Here is a 22,664-nt window from a genome sequence, read left to right on the forward strand (position 1 = left end):
CCCTAACAATAATGAAACACATGGAAATATCACCCAGCATATGAGGAAACAAAATAGTTGCAAAGAGAAATAAGGCAGGACAAAGACAAATACTGGATGGCTTCACTCATATGTGGAATATAAAGAAACAGAACAAAGGAATTGACAAAACATAACCAAAATAAACCCTAGAACTCTGACTGCAGAATTAAAGCTACCAGAGGGAAGCATGGGCATGAAAGGGGAGGGGTTCCAGGGGACTATGGTGGAAGGTTATTGGGGCTCTGGTGTTGGAATGTGAACCTATATCCTAAATCATATTGTAAATCAATATGTGTTGTAAATCAACATTGCTATCAATAAAAATACAACATAATAAAAAGAAACTAGAAAATAAGACTTACAAAGAATTCACATATTGAAAATATCAGACAGACAACAGAATAAGGAAATGTGATGTACTTAAATTTTTAAAAGGATGTTCAAAGAGTTACCAAATAATATGTGTATTCAAGTTTACCTTTAAAAGACCCAAATAAGACTTGGGTAAATAAAAATTGCAAATGCCTTTAGAAACAAAACAGGTGGGATAAAAATATTTTTGATTAATTAGAGGGGAAAGAGATTGCTAAATGGAAAAAAAAACTGAAGAAATTATAAAAATGAAGCAGAGAGAGAGAAAAATGTAGAAAACATGAACAACAGAATAATAAATATGGGTTCTACAGGGAAAACTATTTTCCAGAAATAATTAAAAATATAAATCCCTAGAGTCAGGCAGTCAAATGAAAATAAAACAGGATAATTAAGTCCATTTGTTCCTAGACAGTTGAGGGAAGTATTGAGGGAAGATAATTGTCAATCTAGAATTATATTTATAGCAAAACAAAAATTTAGGGTAACTAAAGATATTTCATACAAACAAAAACAGCCAAGAGCACTTATTTCTAAAGAACATTCACCCAAAGGCTATATTCCAGACAGAAACAAAAATGAAACTTAAAGGAGATACTAGTTCATAAAGCAAATCTCAACAAACTTTGAAGAAATAGAACAAAAAGATCAGTTTTTAAAAATCACAATGCAATTGGTAGATTAAGAAAGAAAGATAATTTTAACAATAAGCAGACTAGAAAATTATAACTTGGAAAAATCATAATGTGAATTATAAAAGGATAAAGTGAGTGATAATGACATTTTCCTTATCATACGATGTGAAACAACCAAAACAATACTGAGTTGAACAATTATATGTGAATACAAGAAAGACTGGGACTTAATAAAATGAGCATCCAACTTAAGGATTAGAAAAAGCACAACAAAGTAAGTTCAATGAAAGTAGATGAAAGAATATAAAGACGAATGAAACAGAAAATACAGAAACCATAGACAAAACAAAGTCAGTTTGGTTACTTGAAAAGACTAGTAAAATAGATAAACTTCTGACAAACTTTCTTAAATGATAATATTAAGAAAAATGACATCGCAAACAAAAACTGATATGCATGCAAAAGGGGAGACAATTGTAGATACAGCCAGAGATAAAATGACAGTAACAGAAAATTTTCAGTCGTTTTAAACCAATAAATTTGCAGATGTAATCTTAGGAAAATACTTGCTTTTTAATTATTTACTTGTGTTTATTAAAAATGCTATTCAAGAACAAACAGAAATAACAATTAATGTAAATGTGTATATAGAATTTATTAACTACCAAGCAGTGTCCCACAAACTTCAAATACATCAACTCTTTTTTTTTAAAAAGATTTATTTATACAAGCACTGGGTACAGTCAGAAGTGTGGGAGGGTGAGAGAATTCACCAGAGCGGGGAGCAGAACAGGCAGACTGATGAAGAAGTATACTGCTGAGGGGAGCAGCGGGCGCTCTGTGCACCGTGTGGGACCCTTGTCTGGAGGCCGGGGATTGAACTGGCACTGCAGAGGCTGTGGGCAGCTTCGCAGCCCAATGCTCAACCACTGTGCCACTGGGGAGGCACTACATCAACTCATTTAATGCTCACAAGCTATCCCATTTTACAGATGGAAAACTGAGGCACAGTGAGGTTAAATGACTTTCACACAGCTAATTAAGACAAAGTTGATACTGAAACCTAACTAGTTTGCCTCCAAAGTTCATTCTCTTGACCACTATACTATATTTCATATAGGCTTTAAATAAATTCAATCAATAATTAAAAATGCACAAAGAAAGAATATTCCTCAAGATTTATAATCTATTAACCATGAAAGGCACAATCTTAATGCAAAATAAACTCTACCAATGAAAAAAGAGAGAACACTTTCCAATTCATTCTATCAGAACCAGGAAAGACTATAAAGAAAGAAAATTAGTCATAGCTGCAGAAGTTCTAAGGAAAATATTATTAGCAAGCCAAATGAGACATACGCACACAAGATATATAAGACTGAGTTGGATATATTTCAGGAGTGTACCCACAAGATGAGACAAAAATCACAGTCATATAAAATCAAGCACTGGCAAGGATATCGAGCAAAGACAACACCCATAATTCTGATGGAAGTGTGAACTGAAACAATCACTGTAGATAACTTTGGCATTACCTTGTAAACTTTGAACAAGCATTATCTTGTCTTCGTATTTTCTGTTTACTGCCATTTTTCTTTGATTCTTTTTTCTCTAACTCCTATTAAATTGGTAAAATTCTCTTTATTTTCCAGTATTTCCTTTGCTGGTTTGGAAACTATGGACTGCTTTTCTATTCTTTTAATGAGAACTTAAATTTTTTTTTTAAAGACTTATTTATTTATACAAGCACTGGGTACAGTCAGAAGCACGGGAGGGTGAGAGAATTCACCAGAGCCAGAGCGGGGAATAGAACAGTCAGACTGATGAAGTACACTGCTGAGGGGAGCAGCGTGCACGGCAGGAGAGGTCTGCGCGCCATGTGGGACCCTCGCTGGCAGCTGGGGATCGAACCGGCGCCGCAGAGGCTGCAGGCAGCTTCGCAGCCCAGCACTCAACCGCTGTGCCACTGGGGAGGCTTGAGAACTTAAAATTTTTTAAATGCGTTTCTGCTCAAATTTTCTGGAAATCTAATTTTCTATTTCTGTCCTTTTGTCTAATGCAAAGGATCTTAGTAGCCACTAAATACTGATATGTTAATGCACAAGGATTAAAAAAAAATAAGTTAGAGTCAATAGCTGTTTGCTGACTATACTGGCTTGTTATTGTTCCCTTAACAAATTATAGTAAATTTAGGTCTTAAAACACAAATTTATCATTTCACAAGTCTGCATCACAGAAGTCTAGGTACAATGTGGCGCAATGGAGTCATTTGCTTAGTGTTCCTTTCACAAGGTTAAAATCAAGGTGTTGAAAGGGCTAGGTCAGGAGATGAATCCACTTCCAAGTTCATTTTGGTTGCTGGCCAAATTCAGTTTTTTGTAGTGTAGGGCAGATATTTCCCTTCATTGGTCTTGCTGGCTACCATTTGGAGGGCATCAAGCTCTTAGAGACTTGGGGTCCCTACCCGTTGCCTTCACCTCAAAGCCAGTAAAAGTGCACAAGTCTTCTTGTGTCTGAAGTCTCTGACTTTCACCACATCTTTTCTGCCTCTAATGCAACAAGTTCTCTGCTTTGAAGGCTTCATGTGATTAGTTAGACCCCTGGATAATCCAGGCTACTCTTCCTGTCTTAAGACAATTAAGGTCTGTAACCTTAATTACACAGGCAAGTTCCATTTTGCCTTGTAATAAAATATATTCACAAGATCCAGGGATTAGCATGGGGTTCTTTGGGGGATCACTCTGCCTACCACTTATGACTGTAGCTGTCAGGTTAGGTTAGGTGATTCTGAAGATGCAATCTCCAAAATCCCTTTGGCTTAACACAGATTTATTTGTTACTTAGGCAGTGTCTGATTCTCCAGAGCAGCTGTTATCTAAAGGGTAACTGACCCAGACAGAGAGAGAATGAACTGTCTGATACAACATTGATTCTCAACTGTTCATGTACTGTTGAGGCATCAGGGGAATCTTGCTAAGATGAAGATTCTAGCAGATGAAGATTCTGCAGGACTAGGATGGAAGAGGAAATTCTCCAGTTCTCACATGAGCTCACCTGATGCTGCTGGTCCCCAGAACACTTTGACAAGTGAGGTTTTAGAATACAGTCTCCTAGACGACTACCGTGAGGAAAGAGCATGGAGACCATCAAATAGGCCCTAGTGGATTTCGCCTGAATGGAATCACCTTACATTTTAGGGTGAAGGAGTCCAAAGGTACTGATGGGGCAATATGGTGATGCCTGCTGACTTCAAAAATTAGAGAAGTTCAATATCTCTGAACATTCCTTAGGAAGAGAGAGCTGAAGAGCAGCAATGTAACACAAATGCCAACACAGACACTCTCACGCTTCTTGGGCCCGTCATTGCTTCCTTATATGCCAACCTTTCCTAGAGTCCAACTTTTTCTTCTGAAATGCATCCTGTAATAATTTTGCTGAAAGTCTGTGTATAGTAAACACTCTTGTCTATGTGTATCATAACAGCTTTGATACTTTTGATTTATAGTTGAGAGTCCCAAACACTGACAGCTATTTTCCATTAGCACTTTGAAGATATTAACTCATTTTCTGGATCCCACTAAGACTGAGAGGATCCTGCAATTAATCTAATTTTTTTCTGGAATATTCTAAATGTCATTTCCATTTTCTCATTTGCAAAGCCTGTTACATGTAGTTGAAATGATTTATTATCTAAGATACAAGGGATCTTTAATATCATGTATCTCTGGAATTTGATGTATACTTTGGGCATTTTAAACCTCTCTCTTCAAAATCACTAATTCTCTCTGTATGTCCAGTCTGGAATTTACTTTATCTATACCGATTTTTGTTACAATTACTATATTCTTTTTAGTTGACTTTTATTACTTGTCATTCATTTATAAAACTATTTAATCTTTGGCATTCAATGTCACATCTCAACAAGTGCACATGCTTCATTTGACCTCCACTACAGCTCCAGGGCTGATATACTATCATGATGGTTTTGTGATTTTCTTTACGTGGATAGCACAACTCTTGGTTCAGAATCAGATATTATACTGATATTTTGGGTTCTAACCCATAATGAAGAAATTGCAAGTTTTCAGAGAGCTAAGATCCATTCAGGCAGAATTTCAGTGCATGATGGTTTATCTATGTTGACCAGCCCCTCTAGACTCATTTTCAAGGAAAGAACTCCTCACAGGCAAACAGTCATTACTATCAAAACTATTTCAGCTTCTTTCCATAAGGAAAGGCCTCTTTCCAAGCTCCTAACGCTGAGCTATCTACCTGGCTTAGAGTCCCATCTATAATAAAATAGGGTTAGCTCTATGTTTATTGAAGCACTATTTATAATAGGTAAGCTATGGAAACAACTCAAATGCCCCAAAATAGATGACTGCATCAAGAAGATGTGGTACATATATACAATGAAATATTACTCAGCAATCAAAAAAGATAAACTTATGGCATTTGCAGCAACATGGATGGAGCTGGAAGGGATCATGCTTAGTGAAATAAAGCAGAAAGAAAAAGAAAAATATGGATAGTCTCACTGATAGCAGGAATGTAGAAGACCCAAATAAGGGATCAGGGGAAAAAAACTAATTATAATAAAATAAAAATCAAAATCAATGGGCAACTATAAACCAGAGACATACTATGGGGGGAGTAGGATCAAAACAAGGGTGCTGGGAATTTTACAGGGACTATAACCAAGATGAAAATGCACACATTGTACAAAAATGAAAACTGATGTAAAAATATATAAAATAATAAAATAAATAAAATAGTGTTAGCTCTGGTGATCCCACAGAAGTTGAGCTATTGCTAATCTTTTCTTACCTCCCAAGAGTGAGCTAAAAGGGCTATGGTAGCAGTATTGCCCATCATCTTGCATTAATGCTCCATCTTGGGTCTGTGGACATTTTGATCTTGCTTTAGAATCTGACTAGGTCATTGGTTTTATCAATTTATATTTTACCTGGCATTGCTGCTCATTTGGAAATAGAGGAAATAACAGATTGATTAGATGTCCTCTTAGCACTCTCATTACACTTTTCTTTCAATAATTTATCTTATTCTGCATTGGATAATAAATGTCTATATTTTTGCCTTTGTCTTGCTTCCAAATACAGGACACTTGAAAGCAGTATCCTGTATTATATAAATTCCTTTTCATTTTCTCAAAAGACAATGTCTTGTGTATAGTCAGCATCGGTTGAATTAAATGAAATAGGAAAGTAATGTCTTCCTGGCAACTAGAATTGTACAAAAGTTGGAGAATTTTCTTCCCTAGAAATAATCAAACAGAAGCTAGAAGACCTCTTAGGAGGAACATTTTAAAGTAGAGACTTTCAAACTCTTTTTGTTGTACATTTATTTCTTTCCCCAAAGAATCTTATGCAGGATGTTAATAAATAAGGCAGGTAAAAAGTAAAGCTGTTGGGTATGAAATACAGATGAAATAGGGATGATGGTCCTAGAAACCTGCTTGGCCTTTATCACCCAGCAATGACGGTGGTTGGCTGCAAAGAAAGTACTTTGAAAAGTGGTTTTCAAGCTACTATTCTACAAGGATGGAGAAGTTTGTCTAATATACTTCTAACACAGTATGTAATTCCCATCAATATTTTAAAGAATTAGAAAGAAAAATCAACATGTTATAAATAACACATTGGAAAATAAAGTGGTTGGGAAAGGAATTTTTGTAATGAATATATCACTTGGGAAAAACAGTAAGGAACATTATAGGATGATGGTATTGAATGAGTTCTGAAGCATATTAATAGCTCGGTGGAATTCCAAAGGAAAAGAAACCTAAATAATGCCTTTTGCCATTTCTTCTGTGAAGACCACATTTCGCTCAAAACTCAAAACTGAATTGGAAATCCAATCTAAATACACTCTAAAAGCAAGTGGAGCTTCCACTACAGAAGTATTACAAAGAAGGTGTAGTCCAACCTCAATGATAACCTTTGATATTTCTCAATTTTCTCAAAATGAAAAGAAGGTTTCAAATGCAAAGAAAAACAAATAAAGTATACAGTACGAAAGTGAGTCAAATAAATAATGACCCCAGCTCACAGGACTCAGCAGAGTGGCCTGTGAATGATCTCTCAGAGGGGAAAACGTCAGTGTTTATGTTGCTTGAGCTTCAACACATCTTGGTGCTAATAGGAAGATTTGATGCTGCTTATCACTGTTAGCCTCAGACAAGTATTTGCATGTTAGTAACCTATGCATGGCAGCTTGTTTGGTTTCATTCCACAGGGCACTTGGCCAAGAGAACTGCAGTAGTCACTTCTAAGTCACTGTCAAATCTCCATTTCAAGTGTCTATCTACTTCTATCTGAGTCACCAGAAGCCAACACACATCTTACCCAACACAGAACCTAGGCCCTGGGAAAGTAGATTTTGATGAGTATTGCTTCAATAAATTTATATCCCCATGACAGGCAGAGAAACTTAAAGGGGAGGGAATTTGGGATGTTTGCAGGCAGGATTCTTGGATTTGCCTTTTCTGCTGTATTTAATTTGCACATTAAAATTTCTCAGCAATTCATATAATTTTAGCCTTGGAGAACTATAATTGCTACAGCAAACTTATTTGGATATCTCTTTTCCTTAAAATGAAAGCATATGTCATAAAAAATGTTTGAGCCTTATATTTTTCTGTATTTCGGCTTCATTATTTGTTAAATGAGTTAGTCTAGATCATCCAAACCCCCTCTTACATAATAGTGAAATGAGCATGGGCTCCTGTACTAATAGTACTACTACTTAGCTGTGTGACCTAGAGAAGTATTTCATCAGTCAGAATGTTTAAATGTCTTTATTTGTAAAGTCAGAGTAATACTCAGTATTTTCAAGGTGCGTAAAAGAATTGAATGAATCAGGGAGTAAAAAGTCACAAGTATATGCCTGTCACATGGCAAATGTACAAAATGTACTAATGTCCCTTTCTCATATTCTATACATTCCCTTGTCAGTTATATGATCATTGTTCTAGTCATTTTCAATAAGGAGGATGGTGGCACATAGAGATCAAAGTTATTTGCCTACAGTTATGAAATCAGCTGTGAGAAGGGACTCTTACCAGCTTAATGAGCCCCAACACGCTAGAAAATGATGGATTCATCCTATTATCCACTTCATCAGTTGAGTTGATGAAGGATATTTCCTTAACAAATCTATCAGCTTGCTTGGAGGTGGAATACAAAGAAACAAAACTAAGGAACAAATAAAAACTGCACCAAAGCAAACCCTATGATCTTGACTGCAGAACTGAGTCTACTATAGAGGGAGGCCAGCGATGGGGGATAAAGGAAGGAGGGGCCCAATGGACTTGGGGGGGGGTTATTTGCCTTCTGGTGGTGGGTGAGGTGAGGTAACTGACATCTGAAGAGGTGTGAACTTCTACCCTAAATCATATACAGTGTTGTAAACCAATGTTGCCTCATTTCAAATAAACTTAAAGAAAAAACAGAACCAATCAAAACTATGAAGCCAGCAACGTATGAATAATACGACACACCTGCTAAAGTATGAGCTTAACTCTTTCCTCAGAGTTTCAATACAGCAACTGATCATGACAACACTGAGGGAACAAATTCAGAATTGGCCTAGTAGGCATTCCTGTTCATACTAACAGGCTTAGGAAAGCAGCTGCTTGACAGCAGCGATCAGTCTACAGGAACAGAACAGAACTGTTACATGAGATATTTTAATTTCTTATCAGTCAGCATTACATGCCTAAGCTGGAATATGTGACTTCATTTAAGGAATGCCAGCTCATATCACTCAGAGGCCATTTACAAGTATGCCAGCACTCACTGACAGTCCCCATGGGATGATGTTGCCAGGAGTCAGACTTACCAATAGATTTCCTTTTACATCTCCCCCCACCATGGTAGCTCTTCATATCAACTTGACTTATGGGAAAGAGTGAAACTCTCCTTAATTGGGGAATTTATCTCTTCTAGAAAAAAAACAAACTGTTTCATGCTGTTAGGATACTGTGAGCGACTGTCACACAAGGCTCTATCTTCTATAAAACCATCCCTTGCTTTTTTTTTTTTTTTACCAAAGTTGGAGGTGGGGAGCAGAAAGAACTAAAAAATGTACTGTCTCCTCCTGTATTTACATGATTGCCAAGATGCTGTAAAGAAATACTGTAAGATGAGGACTAGTTTTATTTCCACTTCACGATTGAGGGGACTGAGACCTTGAGGAACTCACCGACCACAAAGTAACAGAGCTCACAAACTCATACTCACGGCGTACCTCTCTAGGATAGAAAGTGGAGGCAGAGGATAAGTTGAGAATGCATCAATAAGAAAGGAAAAATAGAGAACCTTAGGAGGGGTGCAATAAAGACATGTCAGAAAAAGCATTAAAAAAGCAAAGAGAATGTGTGCAGCAGTCAGGAGAAGGCCTGAGGGAGAAGAAAAGCAGGAGGGCCCAACCCACTAGGGAGGAAAACCCCCAAAACTTGGCGAGCTGCCTGGTAGCAAGCACTGCAGAGAGATCTATATCCACCAGATCCACCAAATGAAGGAATCTGTGAATCATTAAAAAAATGTTTATTTCTTTATGCCACAAATGATAAAACAGCTAGTCATAAAATATGAGGGTTTTTTTTTTCCCAGAGTAATTGCTGCAAATATTTTCAACCATTATTTTAAATGCTCAGTGTTTAAGTTTGAAAGAGAAATGATGTGTTTTGAACCAAAATCAACGTCCAGTTATCCACATGGCATGCTGTGTACTTGCATTTGGAGATGAATTCATTTGCAAGATAGTCAAAGCTTAGCATTTATGTTATCATAGTTTGGACAGGGACTCTGTTCTCACAAAAACAGTAAGAGTCATTTATCATTTCTTACTTCCTAAAAACTATCTTCCTTCATTATCTAATCTCAGCATAAATAGAAAGAACTGCAGCCCAGGGAAATTAGGATGATTTTGAAAATGTGTTCCCTAAAGAACGTCCTTTTGTTTCAGCAAAAGCAATTCTTCTTAATGCTGAAAAGGAAACATACACACAAACCACAAAGCCCTACAAGTAGTTAGGTCACCCTTCTATGTTCATTCTAGCTTTGTGATGTTAGGCTCATTATGAGGGATATAGATTGGTCCCCTGGGGTATGTTTCTCAGAATACACAGCAATTCCAACCTAGCATGTGTCTGGCCAGAAAGCCACGCTTTATAGCTGCCAGAGACCTAACTGTGTAGCTGAAGCACTGGGCATTGTAGAGAAAGGCTGATTTTCCATTTTGTCCACAGGAAGGGGCACAGTAAGTCTGCAGTTCTGCCAGAGATGCGGCCTAATGTTCTTGTTCCAGAACACCTGCAACCCGTTACATGGCAAATTAATCTGGACAAGTTCTCCAGGATGCCACACATTAAGGCTGATCTTCAGAAATTTAAAGAGATCTAATTTTCACTTTTGTATACAGTGTATTCATCTGGAATGAGTACTCTGCCACAGAAAGGGGCAAATTTAAGAATGGGAATAAGAAAAGACAGAGCCAATATTACCTAGTCGGGCATTGGGCTGAGTGCTTGTTAGCTATTTTCTCATGAACGCCTCAGAAAAACCTTGTGAGTGGTACTTTTTCCCAGCATTTCAAAAATACATTTTCAATGAATTTTAAAATATTTAACCCAACCTCATTTTTCTTTCAAAAGTTTTAAAATTACACCAGTAATAAAATACATGTTCTCTTTTTAAAAAAATATGAAACAAAAGTAAATAGAATAAAAGAGTAAATAGAATAAAAAGGCCCTCATAAGTTATTCACAAACCTCTCTATTGTGTAGGACTTGTAATCAGTGGGATGTGTGTCTTTCAAAATGTGTGATGTGTTACATTTCCCAGATACATGCAAGTTTAGGAATTTTTAAAAACTGAGACCATCTTAAAGATATTACTGTACAATTTGATGTTTGTTCCCATACAGTATATTAGAAGAACTTTACAGATTGTACCTATAGATTCTACTTATTCTTTTTAATGATTGTATAGTGTTCCTGAAATGGACATACCACAACTTACTTGACCAGCTCCCCTCCATTTGTTTCTAATTTTTAAGCTACCATCAATATAAAATGTATTAACATTCTCTGTACATATATAAGAAGGGTAGTTTTATAGGAAATCTGACAGAGGTTGAAGAATTGTTCCAAAGCATATCATCAGTAAGGAGCAGCCCCAGGGCTCAGAAGTTTATTTCCTTTCCACTATACAATGCTGCTTTCAGTCCTCGGTGTCCACGGGATTGGAAAAGGAAACCTGTGTCCTTTAAATCACTGCTCCCTCCTCCCACACAGACTGCCCAAATGCAAAACGCATGTGGAGTCTAAAGGATAGGTGAGTCTGATCCCAATTTTGTTATATTAATGTATAAATGAAGTCCTAATAAAGTTACTTGGAAAAGACATGTCCTACCAGACTTTAAGATGAGATCACTCTCCTTCTTGGTGAAGATTACAATATAAGGAAAATTCCTGTTTCTTAGTTGGATGGGTCAATAGGAGGAAACATGGATGGATCTGGCCAGAATCCCATGTCTTTGTTCCACTGTTGGAGAGAGTTGAGTCAGTCTTGAGGGGAACCACCAGGATGCCCAGGGTGCCCTCTGGAAGCCCCCTGTACTAGATGGGGGTTTTGAATTTTTATTAAAAAGAAACCAACATTCTTTTCCTCATAATTTTTCCCCCTTAAGAGACTTGCTACTTGAGGTTAAGAAATCCCTCTACTGCCTGACATATATTTCAGTCTGAGATTGACTGGCTGTGGGCCTGGAAGAGGAGAGATGCACAGAAGGGGGTAGTTTAAGCAACCTAGCTTTCTGTCAGCCTGCTGTTCTTTCAGACAATGCCTGTAACTCCTAGTGAGATGTTAAAGAATGCCCTTGAAAAATAACATTTGGGGGTAAGTTCAGACTCTTCAGCATAGATAAAAGCCACTTTCCCCATAACCCTCTCATACCATATATCATAAAATGACCCTCCAGGGCCTAAAATAAGCTGGGCTATTTCACCTTCACCACTCACATACATCCAGTGTCAATGTCACCTCACAAAGAATTTCCTGACTACTCCTTATAGAGCAGAACTTGCCCCTCCCCACCCCAGTCACTCTTCATGCCATTATCCTGCTTCATTTCTTTCTGAAATTTTCACTGTCTTATTTATCATCTGTCTTTTCCCACTAGAATATAAGCTTCATACGAATAGACTTATTCTATTCTGACACAGACTTAACTTTCTGTGTCACTATTATACCCCAGTGCCTAGACAAGTGCCTGGTACAAAGCAGGTGACAGTGCAAACTACTGAATGAATCTTACTACCATTTCCCCTAACATTCTCTCTTATCATAGCCTAGAAAAATTCTTACCATCTTGAAAATCTCAGGTCAGTTGTTACCTTAATTTACTATTCACTGATCCATTATATTGTTGAATGCCTACCATGCGCTAGGAATTACCAGAATTCATCTACTCACAGCCTTTTTAATGTCTCAGTATTTTTTATGGCACTCCTAGGCCAAAAGGAATACTCAACAATACCTATTAACCAGGTACAAACAACTTACTAGGTATTTGTGTGCAAACAACTTAGTGGCCATTTGAAAAAACAGTACCTGTAACTTGAAAAGAAAATAATGTTATTTTATTTCATTCATAATTTTTTTTAACCAATGGTATGGATGTTCCCGTTGTGCACTGTACAACTCTCAAAGTCTGAAATCAGATTGAATGGTACTGCCCTCAATTCCTGTTCCACATTGATTTTCTTATAGTGCTTACTTTTTATCAAACCCAACTTTGCCAAGACAAGACATCAGAGAAAGCAATAAAGCAGAGTGTTCAGAGTGCCCAACAAATATCAAGTATTTCTGTGTATCCCCTGAATATTTAAAATAGCTCATGGTACCCTGGCTGTCCACTGTGTTCCATGACATACAGTTTCAGAGGCACAGCATGCGACACTTCGTACTAGGCATGAGGGTCAGATGTGGACTCTGTGACCTCCAAGCACTTGAGGCTTACCTCCATACCTTCTGTGATTATCACATTTGAATTGTGTTTCTATGTCAGATTTTCCCAATGACAGGCACACATCCTTTTATCAATATAAGCAACTCCTAATATTCTTAATGCAGAGTAAGTGTTGGTTGTTCAGTAATTTTCATTTAAGTAAAACAAACAAGAGAATAAGTGAGCAAATGAATGACCCTGACAAGTAGCATGAAGTCTTTTCAGCTACTGAAATAAGGACTTGATTATGAGAAAGTTAACCTCCCTACCTTAGCTGTGTCTGTTGGCTGGAAAATGGCCTAGGATTCAGGCTCACCGACCGAGTCTTGCAACTGTTATTATTTACAACAGCATCTGTCTAGACGCCAAGGTATTTCCCTGATCTGAATGTTTTTCTAGCAGTTTTTTTTTTAATTTTGACCCAGGAAGGCTTGTAGAAGAAAGACTACTCATTGCTTCCATGTGTTACTATTTGACTCAACACAGCATCAAATGTGTCCTGACTTTATGCTATATGAAGGTACAAATGGACATTTGGTTCAAAGGGGAATTTACCTTATATTGACCATTAATAACCACATGAAGGACTCTGTGAAAGTCATGAACGCTTACAACCTTGCTGCTGAGAACTACTGGTTGAGATGGATGGTCAAGGTCTATAGCAAGGGCAAGAGCTTTGCTTCTCTGGTCCACATTGGCTCCCTTCCCTGTAACTCTACTTTATTGCTGACTGTAAATCTTTTTACTACAGTATTGCCAGTCACTAAACCAACACAGATATCTTCATTAGTCTGCATTCAGGTCCAAATCCAGTATAAGCCAGACCAAATAGTTTGGATGAATTATAGAATTGGAGAGCTGGAAGGGACCTTTGGGAATTTGTTTCAACCCCCTCATTGTTTGGGTGCAGAAACTAAGACCTAAAAAAGTTAGGAAATTTCCCAGGTCATTTTGTTCTTTCTGGCCATAAGAGCTGCTGCCTTTGTCCCGTGTTGGAATGTTGCACCTAAGACATTCCATGGCAACAATGCTGGAGACCAGAAAAGAGAATTGTGCCAAATTGAGAATGAAGCAAAATGACTTAGGACAAGACATTCTACTTCTAAACATGTCTTGAATCTTCCCACCAGTGCCACCCTAGTCCAACCAAGCATTAGTGCTCATCTGAACTATTGCAACAACGTCCTCGGCTGGCATTTTCGCTTCCCCTTCCTGCTTGCACTCTTATCTCCAAAGAGATCCTGCAGCCAAACTTGCCTTTTACAACATAAATCCAACTCTAGTCTCCCCTCCTTCAATTTTCCAGTAGGTTCCCTTTGCACTGAAAATATAATCTAAACACTCTATATTGTCCCATATGATCTAGCGCCTTCTTGTTTTATTTTGGCTCTTTTTTTTTTTTCTTATCTTCCAACACTCTCTCCTTTGCACATTATACTCAAGATGTATTGGTCTTTAGTCTTTTTCTGAACACACCAAGTTGCTTCACACTTTATCGCTTTTGCACTAACTGTTCATTCTATCTGGGTTGCTTTTCCTGACACAGAGCTTGTTCCTTCCTGTGATTCAAACATCAATTTTAAAATGGGTCTCCTTGATCATTCAATCTGAATAGGTTACTGACCACTTAATTCTCTGCAGAGCACTGGTTGCTACCTACATTTTTCTTGTAAATAATTTGTATGGGGCCTCCCCAGTGGCACAGCGGTTGAGCGCTGGGTTGCGAAGATCCCCGCAGCCTCTACAGTGCTGGTTCAATCCCCGTCCGCAGGGCAAGAGTCCCACATGGCGCGCAGACCTCTCCTGCTGCCCGCTGCTCCCCTTAGCAGTGTATTTTGTCGGTCTGCCTGTTCTGTTCCCTGCTCTGGCTCTGGTGAATTCTCTCACCCTCCCACACTTCTGACTGTACCCAGTGCTTGTATAAATAAATAAATAAATCTTAAAAAAAATAATTTGTATGTTTGTCTCCAACTGAACTTGCTTCATTAGAATGAAAGCTTCAGGAGAAGTGGTCTTGGTCTTTCTCCTCATTGTGTCCCAGGACCAAGAACAATTCTTGCCCTTATTGTTTTTGAAAAGAATGAATATTGTTTTGTTTCTGTATTCTGAAGACATTTTTAGTTGTTTCAATCATCCCTCAGAAGATGGAAATTTCTGCCCACCGGCATCATGACTGATCTCTAAGAACTGAGTACAACAGAAATGTAGTTTGCCAATTTTAACCTCACAGATATTTTAAAGAACAATAAAATGTTGCAGTGGAGCACTACAATCTTAATAAAGAACTTAAGAGTGCCACCAGCTACCAAGGTACCTCATAGGCACCCTAGCGTTTTAGGCTGCTAATTTTGGTCACTGTTTCCTAAGTCTCAAAATCTGATGAAGCTGAAGACAGTGATGTCTGCAAGTAATCAAGCATTAGTCTAAACACTTTGGAAGTCAGTTTAAAATGTCTAAGATCACAGGGTTCAGATTTGAGGTTGAATTTGAATAAACATGAAGATGTGACTTAAGGAGAGCTTTTTCAAAGTGATCAGGGAAGATCTTAGATCTAAATGACCCATTTGAGTGGTTTGCTAGTTTATACCTATTATTTCTTTCAACAGTATCCTCATTTTTCTTTTCAAAGAGAGTGTCTTTCCAATTTCCTAGGGAGGAGGAGGGGCTATAAAATAGGAAGAGTTAGATGAACTATGTCCTTAGGAATGAAAATATTCTGCTTTGACCAACAGAAACAGTATAAGAAGGTACGATGTCTACAGTAGGATTTCTTATATTGATATGTCAGTGGAGTGATAGCAAGGGAACCTTAAAAATTTTAAAAATAAAAGTGTAGGCTTTTCTTGATTTTTCAAAAAAAATGAGGAAATTGAAGAGATGTTTTTTCTATTCCTGAGCCTCAAGAACAAGAAACATTGTATGTAGCACATCAAAAGAATAGAAAAAAGGGTGACTATTTGGAGAAGTTCAAGAGCCCCAGTTAGGTGTCTAAGGATTAAGGAGCACCCCTGTAGTCTTAGCTAACAAGAGAATCTCAAGTTTTTCCAAAGTTAGTATCTGAAAGGGAAATACTTAACTGAATCATTCTGAACTTCTTTGCTTAAAAAACAGGAGTGTAATTTTGAAAAAATCTTTTCTTACAATATTTTTAATTAATATTCATTTTTTTGACAATGTTGCTTCTGTCATGGTCAAAAGCCAGGGGAAAAAGCTTCAAATTATTTGAAGACTCTAGGTTCTCATAAAAACCTCTGTCAGTTTGATTCTACAATCTGTAAAGAGTTGGCTCATGTAATACAGTGGGTTTTAAGTAATATTAAGTCAGAGTTTTCGGCTGCATCTGTCCATAAAAATGCTCATAATGATAGCAGAGGAGTTGTGGACTATTTCTGAAGAGTTTTAAGGAAAGGGTAGGCAGACGTATGTTTGTGATTCTTTAGGCATTTATCTTACTTAAGATGGTTTGAACCCTTTCCACTATTCTAAATGCTAGAAAAAAAGAATTGGAAATTAAGCAGATTCCTTAACAACGCCAGGGTGTATTATTGTAAACATACAAAACCCTTGATATATAAGATGCCATTGTAATAAAAGGGAGAATAAGAAAAAATGATCAGAATATATTATCATTGAAAAATTTTTTTCATGCTATTTACTAAAACAGTCAATAATCAATGTAAGTTGAGTAAGGGGTGTGTGTGTGGTGGTAGAGGAGAAGGCAATGACATGAATGGGCTTAAGTGGTACCTAGTGTCCTAGATGGAAATAGAGAAATGAACTTGAAAAAACTGTCCATTGAACAATTACCCTTACTCCCAATTATGATGCTTTCTAGTTTCTTCTAATCTCCCTAGTCAGGCATTTTAAAAAATATACATTTTATTCATTTAGATTCTCTCATCTCATATGCATTCTTGCCCTGGGTTTCCCCAATCTTTATTTTATCTGCTCCTGCTTCAGTGCATCTCAGAATTGCCAGACTAAGTCCTAACACCCAGAGGACCATGTTCTCTGTAAGATCAAGCTTTCTAGCTTCAGTGAACCACCTTCACTACCCAAACATTCTCTTATTCTGCTTTGCTAACTTCCACCCATTTTCCCCAATGGCTATTCAAGGTCTTCATGTTCACTTTCCCAAGTTCACCACACTTCCTTTGCTTTCAGCAGATGACCTAGAAAACTTCTGTATGGAGAAACCTGAGCCTCTTCATGAGCAGATTCAACTTTTCTCTTCTTTAAAATCTTTTTATATTCTCATCCATACTTTCTCAAGTTGCTTCTCAGAATGAAGTGTATGTTTCTCTGGTTCATCCAGTGTTCTCTTCTTTGTGTCACCCACTATTTTGTTTGAGACCTTGTGGCATCAAGTATACCTTTATATTTACATATCTTCATCTCTCCCTCAAGTCAAACTCATCTCTCAGGCATCTCTCATTGAAAGCAAACCACTGTCTATCCTTCTGTGACTCCACATATGATGGGGTGACTCTGTTAATACCATGCCATCATTAATAAACCTCTTGACCCCCTGAAATCTTATAATATACTAATATAATATACTATAGAAACTGCTCCCCCATTGGCCTTGTTTCAGACTTCAACCTCCTGGTAACATTTATCCTACCTAACATCTAAGGAATTATTTTCTTATTTCTTCTTCTATATGGCCCAGGGTGCTTTTCATGGCTTATCTCTATCTGTGTTCTTTTTCTACTGAATACGGATATTCACTACTGTGGAGGTTCCCTTCTCTCATCATTTTATAAACTCAAGCGAACAAACTGCTAAAAGATCTTAAAATTATTTTTTTTTTGCTTTGTGTTTCTATGACTTGAGACCTAATCTCTTTCTTAATATCTAAGTCCCATTGCCTACTTTAATATGCCATCTACAATTCCAGCCTGTAGGTCAAAGTTAACACTGTTCCCAAATAAAATTTACTATTTTCCTTTCCCAAATCTCCCAACTTTCTAAGTTCTTATACTTACATTCCTATTCTTTTAAATGCCATTTTATATTCAAGAAATCTACTGTGTGTTTAATATGTATAAGTCACCAGTTCTGGGAATCACAGGACAAGATGAAGTTCCTATCCTTTAGCGTTTGCACACTAGAGTGGGGAAACAGAGGTAAAAATCCAACTCATCAAATGAGATGAATTTTGGTAGCTCTAAATGCTACAATGAGAGCAAAGTGTTATGAACCTTTGTGAGGGAGGAGGTTAGGCAGTGGGACAAAAGCATCAAAAAAAGTGGTCACCAAAACCTCTTTAAGGAGGTAGCATTTGACCTGAGACAGGAAAAGGGAAAATAGCAGTCATAAAATATTGAAAAAAGAATTGTAACAGAAGGGTCTTTCTTTACTCCCACCTCATTCTATTACTCCAAATTGTTAAATTTTTCAGGTATCTTAATTTGGACCTCGTTTGCATCATCTTCTCCCAATTTAAGCCCTCATTACTTCTTGTTCCCCATCTATTTTCTGTTCTAGTGTATTCTTCATATCACTATAGTATTTGTCTTCTGAAGTGACACTCCATGTTACCAGACTCTCTAAAATATGTAGTGACCCCTTCCATCATTCACTGGACTAATATAAAATAGGAAACCTAACATTCAAATTTGCTTATGGTATAACTCAAACATATCTTCAAATTATTTTCTTTCAGAGTACTGAACACAATCCTACCCAAATTAGTTTTGAACACACCTTAAACATCCCTGTTCCAATGTTGTCTAGTCTCCTCCACTTGGACTGATGGTCACCCCTCATACCCAGTCTGGGCCAGTGAGAACCCTCCTAGTCCTCTTAGCCCTACCTCTAATGACCTTGTCCATGAAGACCTTTCAGCTGTATCTGTTTTTTTTTTTTTTTTTTTTTTAAGATTTATTTATTTATTTATTTATACAAGCACTGGGTACAGTCAGAAGCACTGGAGGGTGAGAGAATTCACCAGAGCCAGAGGGGAGAGCAGAGCCAGCAGACTGATGAAGTACACTGCTGAGGGGAGCAGCGGGCAGCAGGAGAGGTCTGTGTGCCATGTGGGACCCTCGCCCAGTGGCCAGGGATTGAACTGGCGCTGCAGAGGCTGCGGGCAGCTTCGCAGCCCAGCACTCAACCGCTGCGCCACCAGGGAGGCCCTCAGCTGTATCTGTTTTAATCCACAAAGAATTCCACCACTTTCTTGCAACATACAACATATTTTGTCCTTGAGTGTGGTTAGGTACACATCTGTCTTCTCTTTCTACATTCCTTACTATATTACAGATGTTTTGACACTTCTGACAATGACACATGCTGTCTATACTACTAGTGCAGTGCCTCACACATAGTTGGCACTGAATAGTATTTGATGAATCAATGACTTGTCAAATCTCCCAGATTAATCTTTAATTCATCAACCCTCCAAGTGATTTCCCTTATCATCCCTGTTAATTGTTCTCAAGAGACTTAGAAGTGAAAAGTCAGCAATTAGAGAGGAAATATAGAGTCCCTGTTTTGAAATAATCAAGTTAGTTTCAAATAGGACAAATGCTTAAGAGTTTAATGAAAGGACATTAAAAAATTGTATTTTTAAATGCTTCATAAGATTCATGAGATAAATAACTTAGTAAAATATTAGTTGATTGATTTCTTGCTCAAGATACACAGAACTGCATTACTCAGCACTTAAAAAACATTATCACAATCACAGAACCTCAATACTTACCACATTACTGCATGTTCTATATCTGATATTTCTTCCTTCACAGCTCCTAGGTTACAAAAAGAAAAACAGCTCATTACTATCTATAAAGGACTCAAACTTTGAGCTATTGCCTTACAAAAGTTCTCATCTCTCATTAATTTCCTCTTAATACTATCATAACAACCTCTCTTGTTCTGTGTGTATTCTTAAGGATTTACTATCAAACACTAAATTCAGCAGACCTAAGGTAGTTGTGCATATAAATTTATTTGTCCATAGCAGCTGAAACTAAGCAGTCATTTTGCTAGTGCTTAAACAAACATTAAAGCAAGTATTTATGAAAAATACTAATATTAAATGAATTCTATCTTGGGGCCTCCTTGGTGGCACAAGGGGTTAAGTACAGCTCTATGAAGCAATCCACAGCCTCTGCAGCACGAGTTCTAACCCTGGCTGGCCAGGGAGCAACCCACATGGCACAGCAGACCTCTCCTGACTTGCCCGCTGCTTCCCTCAGCAGTGTATTTCAGTCAGTCTGTCTGTTCTGCCCCCCACTCTGTCTCTGGTGAATCCTCTCACCCCCAGCCCCCGGCACCTCTGGCCTGTACCCCAGGTCTTGTATGCATAAATAAATTTAAAAAAATGAATCCTATCTTAATTATTTCTGGTATAAAACTGAAGATGAATTTCATTGGAAAAAAACATCTTGAATATGATAAGCACTGCACTTAATACTCAACATTTCTTTTTAAAATTATAGATCTAAGGATATGAGAAGTCACAATTATTAAAGAATTATGTCCATTTCTAATAAATACTTGCTCAGTATAGAGGTTTTGGGAAAGATTACCAAGTAGAAAAAAAGTTCCCTGTAGTTATCTCATTTAAAAACAAAACTATCATTCTGACTTAACCAATTTCTTTTCAGAAACATACAGTTTTATACCTTATTTTTTTCCTCTGAAAAAAATGAGGAGCTATTTCCTCATACCATAAGATAACTGTAAATATATCATTTTGAGAGCTACATAATATTCCATAAAAAACATAATTTGTATAACATTTTTTCCATTACTGGTCACTGAAGTAATTTCCAAATTTGGGAGTTGATAAAATATAGTGTGATAAACAATGTTCATTCATACATTTTATCCAAGTTTCTGACTATCTTTACGATAGATAAATTTCTAAAAAGGGAATTACAAGACTAAAGGGAATGAGCTTTATAAGGCTCTTGGTAAATATTGCCAAATTGCATTCCATTAAGATTGTACCATTATGTACTCCCACCAGCAACACATGGGAGTTTCCATTTTACTGAACTCTTGTGAGCAAAAACAATTTTTGATTAAACATGCAATGATGACACAAGTTTTCTGCTCTATTCAAAATCAGTCATGCTTTGTAAAAAGCAAATAAAGCTCTATTTATGAAATTTAATTGATTATACTAACACTGAATAGTTACAGAATCCTATTATAGGTAATTTTCTAAGCTTGTTATTTATATGTATTAACTTATTAAATCTTCTCAAAAAACCCTGGGAGACAGGATACTATCATAATACCCATTATACAACTCAGAAAACTGAAGCATAGGGAGATGAGGTAATTTGCCAAAATAAGACAACTATTAAGTAGTAGCACTGACATTTGAAACCAGGTGATCTGGCTAACTATAGAGCTTATATTCAGAACCACAATGATTACCTGCCTTCTAATTCATGTCTTTGTTCAACAACTATCCATTAAGTTCCTATTATAAGCTGGGCAATGCATTTACTTATGAAGCTACAAAGAAAAATGAATATGACTTGTTTGCTATTAGGAAAATCACTCATGTAACTCAGGGACAGATAAGCTTGATAGTATTTGAGAATGCCATTCAAAAGAAAATGGTATCTGCAAACACACACAAAATTTATCTTAAAGAGGTAGAAAAGTCTCAAGTCTGAAGACCTGACTGTAACTATATTGACCGCATGAATATGCATTAATAACAGAATGTAGCAAGAGAAAGGGTGGGCTGGCCAGGCATCAGAATCATGGTAAAAAAGTAGAATAACAGAGATGCATAGCTGTCAGTGCCCAGCCCAGTAATGCCCCAGGCAAAGGGCCAATGGCAAGGTAGTTGCTGCCGTGATATAGATGCCTCATGCTAACCCAGCTGATGCCAAAGATTGTTTTGCTCATCCCAGGAATACCCCTTGTCATGATGCCACAGTTGGCCAAGAAATTTGCCAAGGGTGATCTGATTTTTTCATGATTGCTGAGAGGCAGAATGTGCTGAGCAGGCTGACATGGGTATTTTGGTTCATGGGATACACAGTTCTATTTTTCATTGTGAATTAATAAAATGGCATTCCATTTTAAAACATTAATTTCCTGGGCCAAGTCATTGTAAGCATACCTCCAAGAGAAAAACCCCTTCTTGGTATAATTGCTAAAAAATATCAGGTTTCTGAGTCTAAAGATGTGTGTTAGGATATTCTCTATCTTCTGGGATGTTATAAAGATTAACCAAGTTAAGATTTGTGAAACACTTAACAGTTCCTAGCCCGCAGCGAGCATTATGTAAGCATTTGATAAATTTTTAGTCAAGTGTGTAACAAATGTAAAAATTACATAAGGATGTGTGGAGGAGACCAGGCAAAGGCACTGAGGTTTGAAAAGATATCATATGTTTACAAATTTTCGAATGATTTTGTTTGGTTGAAACTTTGGGTTTATGTGGGAAATTTCAGGAAATGAGAGAAATCCCTTCTAATTTTGAACTTTGCAACAAAGGGGAACCAGTGAAGGTTTTAAAGCACAGGAGATACAATGACTTCAGCTTTTAAAAAGTGAATTCTGGTGTTAATCATTAAAACCTGAAAACTGTCTTTTCCACCTCATTTTATTTTCTTTTGTTAACCA

General features: G+C 37.2%; 1 protein-coding gene across 5 annotated transcripts in view; it reads right to left on the reverse strand.

Annotated features, from left to right (window-relative positions):
• ADAMTSL1 (ADAMTS like 1) overlaps positions 1-22,664 on the reverse strand; it is an 861,052-nt gene that overhangs the window by 282,338 nt on the left and 556,050 nt on the right. For all 5 annotated transcript variants that reach the window (XM_054689145.1, XM_054689144.1, XM_054689147.1 and 2 more), the window contains one exon: positions 19,771-19,816. In XM_054689145.1, coding sequence (XP_054545120.1) covers positions 19,771-19,816 — 46 coding nt within the window. The remainder of the gene's footprint in view (positions 1-19,770; positions 19,817-22,664) is intronic.

The sequence above is a fragment of the Talpa occidentalis genome, unplaced genomic scaffold, assembly GCF_014898055.3.
Source record: "Talpa occidentalis isolate TD23 unplaced genomic scaffold, MPIMG_talOcc4v2.1 talOcc4.7, whole genome shotgun sequence".
Taxonomy (NCBI): Eukaryota; Metazoa; Chordata; class Mammalia; order Eulipotyphla; family Talpidae; genus Talpa; species Talpa occidentalis.